The 14882-nt window shown below is 38.6% G+C and overlaps 1 protein-coding gene across 1 annotated transcript in view; it reads left to right on the top strand.

Moving 5' to 3' along the window:
* Positions 1-14882, top strand: part of nav1a (neuron navigator 1a) — a 152987-nt gene that overhangs the window by 19323 nt on the left and 118782 nt on the right. Inside the window, exons 2-3 of the mRNA XM_079587474.1 lie at positions 4477-5328; positions 8492-8580. Coding sequence (XP_079443600.1) covers positions 4496-5328; positions 8492-8580 — 922 coding nt within the window. The 5' untranslated portion in view covers positions 4477-4495. The remainder of the gene's footprint in view (positions 1-4476; positions 5329-8491; positions 8581-14882) is intronic.

Below are 14882 nucleotides of genomic sequence, written 5' to 3'. Positions count from 1 at the left end.
TTTCTAAGATGCATGTAATGAAATGGACGATTAGCCCCTGTCTCTCACTGCATTTGAATTTGAAATCTCATTTTCTGATTATTCCGGTATTTGTTAAAAGGATTAGAGTTGTTAAACAATAGCCTGATTCTTAAGAGTCAGTGTGAATTCCCTCCTTATTACATTAGAGCAGAATTTGAGAAAAAGTTGTGATGATATTTTGCTGTTTATCACAAGTTCTCTGCTCCCGTAAGTCTACCGTAGTTGTAGAAATAGTGGAGCCTGGGGCTTATTTTATGAAACTCAGTGTTTTATTGTGTTCACTTTGGTACACTTGTGATTGATTCGTTTTTTGGCTAATATTAGGTACATTAATATTAGATACATTTAGCAGGCATAAAAGCTGGGGAAAAATCAATAAGTGGAGAAAAGAAGATTGTTAAGACATGAAGAATATAATAAATCTTTACTGCCTCCCTGTATAGCAGAAGTTGTTTTCTTGTTGTTTAATTCTGTCACAGTCCTATCAGATCTCTCAGGGAAAACGTAACATTTCCATGAAAACATTAGTGTGCAGATCTTTTCAAGCAAGGCTATTGTATTACATGCTCTCTTTAATGTTAGATTGGTTTGTGGCTTGAAGTCAGACCACAGGCGACTCAACTCGCATCCCATCATGCACTCGGGGTCTCCCACACGGTTTGAATCGTAACACTTGCTCTGATTCTGGCGTGCCAGAGAGCATTTATGCCTGTTGTTTGCAGGGCCCTGATTTTGATGGATTGAGTTTTGCCTGTAGATTTGAAGGTCAATAGTTACCATGGGACTGTTAGTAAACAGTGAGGGTTTTGGGCCATCTTGACCAGTCTGTGGGCCGGGATGAAAGCCTCTACATTTGGGCACTGAATGGAATATATATATCTGCCAGACTAACTGAACTGGCAGGGGTTTAAAGGTCTTTGACTAAACCACAGTGAATCTCTCCATTGCTATTGCTAGTAGATTTATTTTGGTGACCAGATGGAGCTTTACAGTATTTGGGCAGAGTTTTGTTGGCTTAACAAAATGAGATTGATATAATCACACGTTTTGATTCTAAAGCAAGTATTTCAAATAACGACTGCCTTTTCTCCTGTATTCTTTCACAAGACTCTTAACCACTAGTGCCAAATCCTTCCCCTTGGCAGGATTTTGTTTAGAGAAGCTCTTGAGGAGATTTTCTCAGATTTAGTTAAACAGCCCATGCCATTTGTGTTTAAATGCAACAGGTGGGAATTTGCATTATATTTGGTAGTACTGTTCATGAACAGTTAGTCTCTCTGAACATCTATAGTGTCTCCATTTCTTTTTCTTTAACACTCTTTGGCCAAAGGTTCCCAGACTGGGCCAGCTGAGCCCCAAGGATTTAAATAATTTATTTGTAAACCCTCTCTGAGATTTCCAGTAATTTTCTAATCTTTCATTAAAAGTAATAACAATAATATTTGATATGATTACACTTTTGTATACAAGATCATCTTAATCATTATATTCCTGATTGATAGCAATTTGACACATTTTTGGCATTGGCATTTTTTTTTTTTTTTCTGGATTCTTTTGCTTTTAGGGTGTATGCACACTAGGCGATCTGAACAATGTCGGAGCACGTTTGACCCCTAAAGTCCAGTTCATTTGACTAGTGTGTTCTTTCTGTTAGCACGGATCAGTTGGACTACAAGTATACAAGTAGTGTGATTGCTGACCACGCCGGAGAACTGAACGGCTGCATCATTACATCTTCTATTACTTCTTGGATAGTACACATTTCAATTAATTTGAGATATTGTATATTGCTTTATATTTAGGTTTATAACAGGTCTGGTTCTCACCTTATTTGTGAACAGGAATTGTGATTTGCGAGTAGATGCAAATTCCACCCTCAATGTCAACTGCATTAGTAATAATGTTCTGAAATGTGCAGCATAACAAGTTAAAATCACTGCACTGCATACGTGATAAATCTATTAGGCAATCTATGCAGTGGTTCCCAAACCTGTCCTGACGCACCCCCAACACTGCACGTTTTCGTTGTCTCCCTAATCAAACACACCTGATTCAACTCATCAGCTCATTATCACATGGGTCAATGAGCTGATTAGTTGAATCAGGTGTGTTTGATTAGGGAGACAAAGAAAACGTGCAGTGTTGGGGGTGCTTCAGGACAGGTTTGGGAACCACTGAGCTAGAGCATGTCTTCAAAAACAAAAAGTTGAATCTTAAGGCACATTTAGGCCCCGTTTACACGATGGGAAAACGCAGATATTTCTCTGCGTTTTGGCCTGTCATTTACACGAAAACGCCGTTTTTATCCCAGAAAATGATCATTTCTAAAAACTCCGGCCAAAGTGGAGATTTCTGAAAACGCCGGTTATATGTTGTCGTGTCAACTGGGAGAAACGGGGTTTTAGGTTCTCGATCTTGTCGATTCTGAGGATTCTGATTGGCTTGCATGGCTTTATCCTTCTCCCTACACTGCCGCCCATAGGTTTAGCATAGTTATAAAGGCGCTCGACGGCGTATTTATGCGGGTTGTGTGCACGATGTTATTATTGAAAACGGAGGGGGAGAAATATTCGTTTCTCTAAATACCCGGCTATGTGTAAATGTGGCCTAAGATGACAGTGATATACTAAAAATGTAAAAGTTTTACCTTCGCGTTTTTCTCATACAGACGACAACATTGTCAAAACGATCCCGGTTCACATAGATCCGTGAAAATTATTAAAAACACTGTATTATTCATGCCCGGCCAGTAGATGGCGATGTCTCTTTGTAAAGAAACACTACAAACCTATAGACTGAACACGTAATACGCATGTGCATGACGTCATTCTCGTTTTCATGTTTTCAGACGATAATGGTATCATTTTCAAAAACCTGCACTTTGAAACCCGTTTTCAAAAGTTTGTGTATTCAGGCCCCCAAAACACTGTTGTCGTGTAAATGAATGGCCAAAACGCATGAAAAGGTTTGCTTTTTTTAGTTGAAAACGGTGTAGAATAAACGGCCCTTCAGAAACCCCAAAATGTGTGTTTTCAAGAAACCCAAAACACTGTTGTCGTGTAAATAAATGGCCAATATGCTACATTTGTTGCAAGAAACCCCTGCAGTTCCATCGTGAGCCCCTAAGAGAGAACCCCCTGTTGAGGAACCCTGCTGTAGGCTATACTTAAAGCTTGTTTTATTTTAAACCATAATTCAACAGTTTAATTAGGGAAGTTAAAGATTTCTCAATTCTTTTGTGTACAGGAAAGAAAGATATTTGGAATGTATACAGAATACTTTACAGATAGATATAGAGCTCCAAATGTTTGTTTAAAATTGTACATCAAACCATTGTAACTCCAATATGGATCCAGAAATCTCACCATTTGTCAGACATCAGGAAGTTACCACATATTCATATAATATATAGTAGGTAGGGATGGGCGATATGGCCTAAAATCCATATTGCGATATACATTGCAGCCTCTTGCGATAACGATATATCACGATATATAAATTATAATACAACCATTTCAGAACAGGTTACACAGACCCTAAGGAAAGCCAAACAACTGCTAAATGTATTTTTTTTTTAAGAAAGAAAGAAACGGTGTATGTAGTTTTGAGACCATTTATTGTGCAAAACTGTAATTATACAACTTTTAAATAAAATACAATTTTAAGTAGCCCTAATGTTTTATTATGGCTAGCAGCTTATAAAAACCCCAAATTCTAAATTAGAATATTGTGAAAAGGTTTTCATAAAGCTGTAAGCCATAATCATCAAAATTATAACAAATAAAGCCTTGTAATATCTCACTTTGCATGTAATGAGTCTATATAATATATTAGTTTCACCTTTTACTTTTGCATGATATTCAAATTTTTCAAGTTTCACCTGTTATACGTCAACTAAAGAAAATGCTTCAAGTATAAAAGTGTATGCTCGTCCGACGGCTTAAATCCGAACCAAGTCCAAATAATGGATGTTGCACCGATCTTTTTCACCAGCTCCTCCGTTTCGCTGTCAGCCATGTTTACTCAAGATGACGACGAGTATGATGCGCTTCAGCCGGTTGCAGCTCGTGGCTCTAAATTTTGCGGGTAGATTGCGTCATCAACATGCATTATCGCGATATTGCAATAGAATTAAAATCTCTATCGTAGGCCAATTTTGTATCGTTTATATCGCATATCGTTTATATCGCCCATTACTAATAGTAGGGCACTAATGTCTCACATGTAGAATCCTCCTTATCATCCAGTATCACGGAGTTATCACTCAGCTTGAATATGCAAGGGTTTTAATAAACAAACCAATGGCTGTGGAGACGACACAATGGCATGTGTGTGTGTGCACTGTGCATGCAATTCAGGGTCAATCTTTAAAAAAACAAGTTTTCCTAAAAAAGAGAACAGCTACACGCACTGATTCAGGTCTTCATGGTGTTTTTTCTTCCTTTTTTTCCTCAGCATCTGACTTGGTGCCATCATGAGTGGGGGAGTGAATGTGAAGAGTCTTCCACGAGCCCAGCCGGGCTCCGGCATACCTATGCACAGGACCAGACTCCCCTCCCCGAAACCTGAGCCCAAGTGCACCAGCAGTGGCCTTCCGAGACCATCCACACACATTCCTGTTAGCAACAAAAGCCCCTGTAGTAGCAGCCCTACAGCTGTCTCCACCAAAGATGTACTGAGGGACACCACCCTCAGAAACCAGCATCTGCTTCTAAGAGGCAGTCCACCTATTCAACGTTCTTCCACCAGTTCTCAAACACAGACCCAAGACTCTAGATCAGCCTACAACAGTCCACAAGTTCGGCGGAAAGTGTCCCCACTTTCAAGGGGTCATTTGGATGGGTCCAAGACCGAGAGTATGCTTGACCTTCGGTCCAATGGCAACAAGAACTTCCAGAGTGGGATCTTTTGTTCTCAGACAGGACGAATGGACAATGGTAACAGCTTGATCTCAGAAGAACTCAAGTGCCATGAGGAGAGGGCTGCTTCTGGAAGTAGTCAAAGCAAGACGGGTATCCCTTCGTTCAGATTTAGTAACAAAAACTTGAGGCCTGGTCCAGTAGCCACTAACGTTGATACAAGTCTCCTCAGAGTCCGTAGAGAGAGAGTGTCCCTGCAGAACAGTGCCTCCAGTAGCTTCTCAGATGAGGAGATGTGCACCCCAGATGACCTCAGCCCGGAGGTCCCACAGAGATCCCCAGCCGAGGCCATTGCAGTCCCTAAACACGACACCTCTAGTGTTGAACTGCTCAAAGCCAAACAGACCCCAAAGGTCAATATGGCGGCCGTGGCACCTTTCAGATACAGGTAAGTTATGAAAAATACACTGAAGGACGGTAGCAATGCTATGATCGAAACATCAGTTTAGACCACAATCAAAAAAAGACCCACCTGGTTTATTCTAGTTAGTGCAGAGTTAGTATTATGTTGGCCTAATTGTTCATAATGGTTTTTCTAGTAAAGCTTTTTGACCAAGGAGGGCTTGCTAATAAATCTAGTTAAAAAGTGTGATTGGGGACACCAACCCATAATCCTTAAGACTGATATGTAAAACACAACATATACTAGTGATTGTCAGCATCCTTGTTCACATTAACATTCTTGTTGATCCTGGAACAACATTCCAATCAACCAATCAGATTTGGGGGATGGTTACCGTTAATGTCAAGTTTTGGCTTATAGCCAGGCTTAAGTCCTTCTACATCAGTGTTATTCACCATAATTTCCCTCTGATTTCTGGGATAACTTATGGGTAGGGTTAGGGTTGGGTTTAGGGGTAGGGATAGTGTTAGGACTATGGTTTTGGGCAGGAATGTTGTTGATCCAAGAACATGTTTTACATGGCCAAATCATGGCAATCGTACAACAGTTTGTCACTGGGTCAGTACACTTAAAGGGACAACTTTGTATCTTACCTATGCCTAAAATTTGTCATTTTCCACTCGTAATCGTTCAAGGCGCTGAATCAGTCAAGTTTCTGTCCCACTTTCAGAGACTGTGTCGCTCTTGCTTAAAAGCTTCTCCTGCCAGCATGAACAATCGTTGATTTATCTGCCCCTTAAAGGGACAACTTTGCATTCCTAAAATGTGCATAATAGAACCTTAGAGTACTAATATGTACCCTTAAGGTACTACTAAGAAAGTATACATTTTGAAGGTACCTTTGAGACTAATGCCCAAGTGGCACGCTGTTGCACCTCTAAAAGTAGAATTTGTGGGGGAAAAAAATGAGGGTGCACTTTTAATCCTGCGCTAAGAAGTCCTGCTCGTATGAACTGGAGTCAAGGCCATCATCAATAGGGGTGCCCACTAAGGTCATCTATGCATGATGGACAGTTATTAAAATGGTTACATTTGAGACATAGAATATTGTTAAACATGTAAATATGCAAATAAGGGCAAACCCCAGGGTTTACAAATGTACAGTCTAAAATCTTGAAACCTGATTCCTCAGTATTATTTCACTTAGATCACTCAAGATAAATCAGGATTGCAATAGGATTACATGAAGCTGTTTTTAAAATGTATCCTGGGTTAACACTTGCAAGTGTGCAAAAATTATCAGGTCAAGTAATTATTATAATTTTTTTATGATGAACAATGGAAATTCCCAATCTTGCAGAAACTCAAAGCTGCAGTCCGTAGCTTTTCCTCATTGTCGACATCTCTAGTCGAAATCTGCAATTGCAGTTATTCGCGGAATTATCAACTTTACGTGAGTTGTGCCTCGGCACGGATGAATCCAATATTTTGAGGAGAATGTGCGGCTGTAGGCTGTATCATGTCACCGCGTTGGTGTGGATACTGTCATTCACAATCACAGATTCTAATTTTTGAAAGTATAACTAACATAATAATTTTCACCGGAAAATGTCATCTGAACGTCCACTTGTTCTGACCAACTAAGGGAAAAAACAGCATTGCAGTAAATCGCGCTCATTAAATCTAACGATCGCTTATATCACGTCAAATCGTGCAAATTATACTTTGTTGCCAAATTGTTAATGTTAACAACACCAGCATTGCGTGACTACATGTATTTCAGTAGCCTACTCAGTAACTGAACGAATTAACCGAATAAGAGCGCTACTGTTACATTGAACCGTTGAAATTTCTTACCTGTCTAGCAGCAGAAGAAAAAAGCCGTCTCTGCATCCGTTTTGAACTCCTTCAAAACACGGAGTTCACGCCATCTTTCAAAAGCCCTTCCGATATGTATCCTTGTTTCCGCATGGGCCGGTTCCAGTTTGGTTTTTCTGTAGCATCTCTTTTGTATTTTATAATGGGTGAATCTCGTCACTGGTGATTGTCGTTTGAACCTTTCTGGATCCGCCATCAAATTGAAAAGTTTAATTATATCACAAGTGCTGTGAGAAAAGCCTACAAATCTCCACCTCCAACATCCTCACACGCTATATAAGCTACTAGCCGAGACTCCTTATTTATGTGTACAGAAGTGACGTAATGACGCAAAAAACATGCTCGAATTTCCCGCGGAAATCCACCAGTACCACTGGGATTAAAAACATTATTACAAGCTTACGGTTTTGAAGGCAAGCAGATAGTTTTGAATTTTGGATCATTTTTAACCCAAAAAAGTTACGGACTGGACCTTTAAATGAAAATGTACAATACCCTTCTAACTAGCTAGTGTGTAAGAAATTTAATCAGGGACTTATTTTATTTATTTTTATCAGCATTTCAGTTTTAAAAATTTGTTTGTCAAATGGTCTTGTTTTAATGGTTTGTACATGTACTGCATTACATGGTTTATTATTTCTCCAGCAATTCATTTCTGATGCTGCATAATTTGTCTTCCCTCTATCTGTCTTCACGCCTGTCTTTGCCCAGCCCACTCTCTCTCTCTGTCGCTTTTGTCTCTTTCACTCTTTTTCTCCCCATTTCATCCAGTTTTGACCAATATGACAGGCCATCACTTACGCTGACAGATTAGCCTCCTTTTCCACTCGTAATCTTTCCAGCGCTGAATCAGTCAAGCGGTTTAAGTTTCTGTCCCGCTCTCAGAGACTGTGTCGCTCCTGCCCTCTGTATGCCTGCTGGGAATTCTGGGGCACAGTAGATGGTTAAAAAGCTTCTCCTGCCAGCATGAACACTCTCAGAATTATCTGCTCTAATGAGTCAGTGCAGTGGACACCCGGTGGGCACAGGATACACTGGCATCAGCGCCACTGCCATGTTAGAGTAACTGAATAAACCAGCCGTCACAGTGACAAAGCTGCTGTTTGAAAATAGCACTGAACATTGATTATTTTCAGATTGTTATTGCTTAAATGGTTAACAGTCGGGGAAAATACCAATTATGCTGCGTCTGAACTTCTAGGCTGGCATTCAGTGAAATAACACCTGTGTATTTGCACATGTCCAAGGAGAAGAGTTGTTTTTTGGTTATGAGGCTCTGGGAAAGGCACTGTGTCTAATTGTCTTATTCTTTTCATTTTGTTTTATAAAGGCGGCAGATTGAGGAAGACATATCTCTGGATGACTTCAGCGACTGTTCCTCTGACTCAATAGAAGTCTGCTGTGATGACCTCAATACTGGTGAGTTGTTTGCCACTCTCCTTTGTTTGTTATATTTTGCATAGGTTTTAATGTTAATCAAAATGACCAACAGTCTTTTTAGTTTACACGTTCACATCACAAAGCCAAAGTGATCTGGATCTGATCCATTTTTATTTTTTATTAAAAAATATTTGTAATGCATTTCTGTGCAATATTTTATATAGTTAAATTTGTCAATTATTTTATAATTCAGGCCAAGGCTAAATCAATTGTGCAATTACGAGTTTGATTGACCTAAACATTTCACACATGACTTCTGAAACATCACTTATGAATTTCTGACTGTTCACACTAAAATCACATTGAAAAAAAGAAAGAAAAAAAAAAAGTGATCTGTATTTGATTTTATTCCATGTATATAAGTTTGAAATGAAGATTTCCCAGATTGGAAATTCCAAGCAATTTTTGATGTTCAAACCCAAATATGTGGTGAAGGAAGATTTGAGCCACGTTCAACTGCGGTGTGAATGATTGAACTAGATTATATGAATCCTGAAAGTTGAGGACAGAGAGCATTAAATCTGTCCTTCCTTCAACTTTGTGGCCTAATTCTCCATCTCTGAGTGCCTTGTTGCCCGTGGCGGTGGGTGTGTGGCGCAGTGAGAGAAAGCAGGCAAAGAGAGCGATAGCTGCAGGATCTCCACTCCCTGTAAAGAGAGTGAATGCAGCGTTCACAAAGACCGTCTTCACCCCACTGCTCTAACAGTGTCCTGGCCTAGTCTGACCCTCACCCAGACAGCTAGACCACCCCAACTGCAGACCCAGAGTTCAGCTGTACTCTACACACTATTAAAAATAAAGGCTACAAAAAGGGATTTACAGTCTGATGCCATAGAAGAAAATTTGTAAGCTCCAAAGATCCTTTGTTTTAGCTTGTGAAAGCAAGTGTTGCTTTTACCCAAAACAGCCTAGCAACCACCTAGCGATTTCTCAACAAGTATAACGATGATTCATGAGTCTTTGGTGAAATCAATCGACTCTAAAGAACAATTAAAGAACCAAATGTTAACCTGAATGTTTAACTAATGCCTGTGTTTTTTGGCATGCTGTAATATGTTGATTATATTTCTAATGGAATGTGTAACAGTGTAAACAGTGTTTATGAACCCAGAGTATTGAGCCATCTGAGTGTGTTTATTAGCAATGAGCTGTGTGTGTGTGTGTGTCTGTGTGTTTCTGTGTGTGTGTGAGTGAGTGAGTGAGTGAGTGAGTGAGTGAGTGAGTGAGTGAGATGAATGTTCTAAGTGTTGTATGTGTGTTAGCGATGATGAGTGATCTGAGAGTGTAAGTGTTATTGTGAGTGGGCTCAAGGGTTTTATCAGGTCTGCGATCAGATCCACCCCTGAGAATCGACAAAAGCTGATCTGCAGATTGAATTACACTTCCCATTTCAACATCTGCTGGCTTCCTTCCCCTCAGATGGTTGACACACAAACACACTCAAATGTACACTGACAATACATTGCCACTCTCCCTCTCTAACACACACACACACGGTCAAGAACTGCACTAAACATGTGCTTTGATTCTTGAACCTCTTTGAAGCATTACATCTGAAGTTTGTATTTTTTTTTGTGCCAAAAGAAAAGTTTTATTGGAGTGTCCACAGTAGCCATCATGTTGAAATCACACGATGGACTGTGTCTTGCAGTTCGAAGGTAGTAAACACAAACTTACAGACATCTGAAACTTCAGGGACTCAGAGCTAATGGCATTTCAGAAGTTGTTTCGTAGAGTGCTGCAGTGATGGCGTATTCCTGTACGTCAGCATCACACTGGTCCCCCTCCACTAAAACCCAATCGCATTTTCCCATTGGCTTTTGGATTATCGCAGAAAAAAAGGTCTGTGACCAACAATAGTTTGATTTTTACACTTTTGTTCATCATGATAAGCTTCAGAAAAGTTTGTGAAGATTATCATGATGAACAAAACGTGTAAAAATCAATCTTTTGTCGGTCACAGAACTTGTTTTCTGCGATTCCTTGTTTTCAGACCTTGTTTTCTGAGTTTGAGGTATAATAGTTTGCAAGAGTGTGATTATAAATAAAATGAGGCTGTAAAGCTGTAGCTGTAAAATCACATGTGTTTTACAGTGTGTCGTTTGAATAAACATGAAAATATCTTGAACTTGTGTTCACCGCAGAAAAACCCTTCTGGATAATGGAACTGGAAGTGCTAAAATGCTAAAATTGGGTTTGGCACAGAAAAAGACATAATTCTTGCAGCACTCTATTGGAGTGGATGAAAATGTAAACATGGCCATTCATGTTCAGAAAGAGCGGCCTTGGTTTTTTTTTTTTTTTTTTTTTTTTTTTTAAGTTTCTTCATTGACGACCTTCTAAATAGCATCTGACAAAATAACATTTTTGCAAGAAATTTTTAAATTCACTATATTCGATTTTTGATCAGAGACCAATTAAAAGATGACCCCTCCCCCCCAGTTCAATATTAATAATTATTATTTAAATTATAGTAAACAATGCATACTACACAATATTCAGTAAGATAGTATTCTATTTCTAACATTGCCTTTTTTGTCATTCATCAATTGATCGAACTGCCAGTATTTTAATTGGTAATATGTTAACTGGATGGCACTCTCTGAATTAGATATGGGACAACATTTTAGGATAATGCTGTTTTGAATGTATAATGTTGCATAATGCATTTATTCATATAAATAGGCCGTATTCTGTGTATAGGCCTACTCTGCATTATGCTAATACTCTGTTCTGAATATTGCCACTTTTTTCTACTCATTTATTTTATTAAAAAAAATGCAAAACTGGATGCCCATATACTGTACGTTCACCTTTAACCAAATAATTAGGATGATCTTAAGGTCGCAGTCTTAGAAGCTGATGCTGGATTTCACCTACTATTATATTATATAGTCAAATGTGAAATTTTTAACATTAGATTTGATTTCAGTCATACATATGACCATATAGTCACATAGGGCCGTCTATATGAAGTGTAATCCCTTTGTTCGGGATTTTCCTAAATCTCATGGCAGCTTTGGTAAATGCTTCGAGGATAGAAGACCAAAAGCTGCCAGATCTGGTTTTATGGCAATTAATTGGGAGAAAATCCTGATTTTAGCATTATGCTATCACGTTTTTGGCAGATTCACTGCAGGCATCAAGGCCGAATTAATTTTTAGCATATGGCAAGGAGAGGGAGGCAAAACCGGACCCACTGGCTGAAAGACAAATCGCAAATCAGCTCTGGCCTCTTTTTAAAGTTCACTCTCCAGATTTTACTTCTCCAGCATGCATATTTCATCTGCTGGATTTGAGAATCAGAAGTGAACTAGAGTGCATGTGAACTGACATAAAAAATTGCTTTACATACACGCATAAATAATGATGAACGTATGCCAGCTAACCCTATTAACACGTTTACCAGGAAGCCTATCAGATTTGAGGAAATTATCCCTGTTGCTTGTTAATCGTTTGTTTTGGCACCCCGGTCGCTCACTGTTTTAATATACTTTATTTAGCTTGATCTTAATCCCAGTTTTGAACCTGTTTCAAAGCTTAGATTCTCTGAGAAAAGTTTAGCGCACCTCATAAACCCTGACATGGACTATTTGTACAAACAGAGAGGAACATTAATTTCTTAAAAGGAAATCTCACTTCATGTTGATACTTGAGACTGGGCATTGAAAAACAGGCGCTCTTCAAAAACTTTTAACTAAAGCCACTATAAATGCTAATTGTCTTGATGCCGGGAGGAATGAGTGTAATGGGCAGTGTCAACATGGATGGTGTGCATTTGTGACTGTGTATCCTTTTGCTCAGTTTGGCATGCACACTTGTTTTAGTAAAAGCGTGTGAATGTTAGCATGCTAGCTAGGCTTTTGTATTTTCTAAAGAAAACATGAGTGGTGTTTGCACATGCAAAAGTCACTGCCCATAAAGCAAGGGTGATTGCTATGGTTTTGTATATGTGTTCACATTTTTCTTTAAATGTGTTATGTGGTTGCCAGGGTGTTGCTATGCAGTTACTACGGTGCTGCTTTGTTGCTAGGGGTGTTCTGTGTATTTGCCAGGGGTACGTTTCCCAAAAGCATTGCTAGCCAACTATGGTCACAATTTCTTTCGTTATCTGCATAGTTCATTGAGTCTGTGTTTCCCGAATCTTTAGTATCTTGTTTCCACCACATAATAAAAAAAATAAAAAAACGTAATTGCGACACAATACTGACTTTTCTTCTCAGAAATGCGAGTTATAAAGTCAGAATTGCGTGATAAAAAGTCGAAATTATTTTTGTAAATTTTTTAATTCTGTGATATTCTACATTTATAATTCGCAATTGCAAGAAAAAAAGTCTGAATTGCAAGATAAAAGTCGCTATTAAATTGGTATCCTTTAAATTGTTTTATTCCGTGGCAGAAACAAGCTTCTAGTTTTTAAATATTTCTAATATTATATTTTTTTATTTTAGTTTTATAATTTTAGTACTTCAACTTCAACTTGTTTTATTCAGTTAGTAGTTGCCAAGGCATCATTTGTCATTTAAGTTTAAGTTTGTCCATCTAATATTTTATTTCAGCTTTATTTCAATTAACAAAAATGGTTTTAGTTTTAATCAACCATAACAACACTGGCTATGTGGTCGCTTAGGTGATCTGAGTGATTTTATCACATCACTACACTCTTAAATAAAGGTTCTTTACTGGCATCAATGGTTCTAGGAAGAACCTCCAAGATTGTTTAACAGCATTGCAGAAAAGGAACTTTTTAGTGGAAAAAAGTCAAATCAAAAATAGTTTTTATATTGAGAATCACATGTAAATCCCCTTTTGGAAAGAGTGTACAGTGTTTCACTTTCACTTATTCAATCCCGGTGTTAATACCCTAAAATTGCACCAAGTCAGATAACAAGAGGTCAGCCATCCTTTTAAATCAGTCACTAGTGATCACACTGGTCATCAGATAATAACGCTGCAGTGATACATCCCGGTCCTGCGAAATGGGGCTAACCAACCATGGCAGAGAGACACAGATAGAGATTAAACATTAGGGCTCAGGTGCACTGACGGGATATCGCCCTTTGCTAAAGCAAGATATAGAATGCTTCAGTGACAGACGTGATTTATCATTAACTTAGATATTTACATTACTTCCATCTTATGATACCACTGTCACATGTAATCTTGGTTTAGTTTTCTCTGTGTTCTGTTCCCGTTTTTGCCTGCCTGATTTGCTAAGTATGGTTCTTAATTAGTTATCACCTGTTCTATTTCAGTCAATCATCCATGTGGATTTAAAGTCAAGTCAAGTCAAGTCAAGAATATTTGTATAGCGCTTTTCACAATACAGATTTTATCAAAGCAGCTTCACAGTATTAAATTAAAATAATAATAAAACGTCCATGTTTGGTAATGCTAATCAATAGTATTATTCATTGATTAATTAAAATGAATATCCCCAACTGAGCAAGCCAAAGGCAACTCCTGTAAAGTCCTCCTGTGGTGTAAATCAAGCTTTTAATGTTGTTTATATGTCTATGTGGTGTTTTTAATTTGCTTTAAGACAAACCATGTGCAAATTCATAAGTCAACACCATTGTTGAGTGTTTTCTCCTTAAAACTGCAGTGAACCAAAGACATTCTCAAAAACGCGGTTTAAAATCGCTGGTGTTTCTGACGCCGCAAACTACCTTGTAACCAATCAGGTCAACGTGTGATCGTCAACCAGTGGATCTCTGAGCTGGTGTGAGTGAGTGGAGGCGGGGCTCATTTGCATATTCATAGAACCGTGTATACTAAATGAGGCAAGGGTGTAGAGTTACATTCAAGCTATTTTAAGGCATGAAGACATTTTTTTCAAGGGAAAATGTTTAAATATGTCATTTTGGTGATCAAAGATGAATTTTAAGGGATAAAATGACTGACCTAAGGGAGACTGTAAGCCTTCAGTTTCCAGTTTTCCATTGTCTATGTTAACTGGTTGTGTTACATTATTCTCCGGGGATCTCCTGTGTTATAGCAAAGACTATAACACACACTAACACAAGGCGCGTCACTCGTATTGTTTTGAATTGGGAAAAGTGCAATGCTCAATATGGCCGCCTTCTAAAAAAGAGCCAATCTGCGATTGGTAAAGTTATCACGTCACTGCAGCTGTCGTTAGAAGCTCCGGTTCCTATAGAAACAGTCAGACGCGAGCTTCTACTGCGCATTAGCTTGATCCAGCCTGAAAAAATTCATTTTCTGTCATGATTCGAGCGTTTAGAAACAGTTAAACGCTGTCAGATTTCATTGATTTCAAA

This window comes from Phoxinus phoxinus (genome assembly GCF_949152265.1).
Source record: "Phoxinus phoxinus genome assembly, chromosome: 18".
Lineage (NCBI taxonomy): Eukaryota > Metazoa > Chordata > Actinopteri > Cypriniformes > Leuciscidae > Phoxinus > Phoxinus phoxinus.
This window is presented reverse-complemented; position numbering and strand designations above follow the sequence as displayed.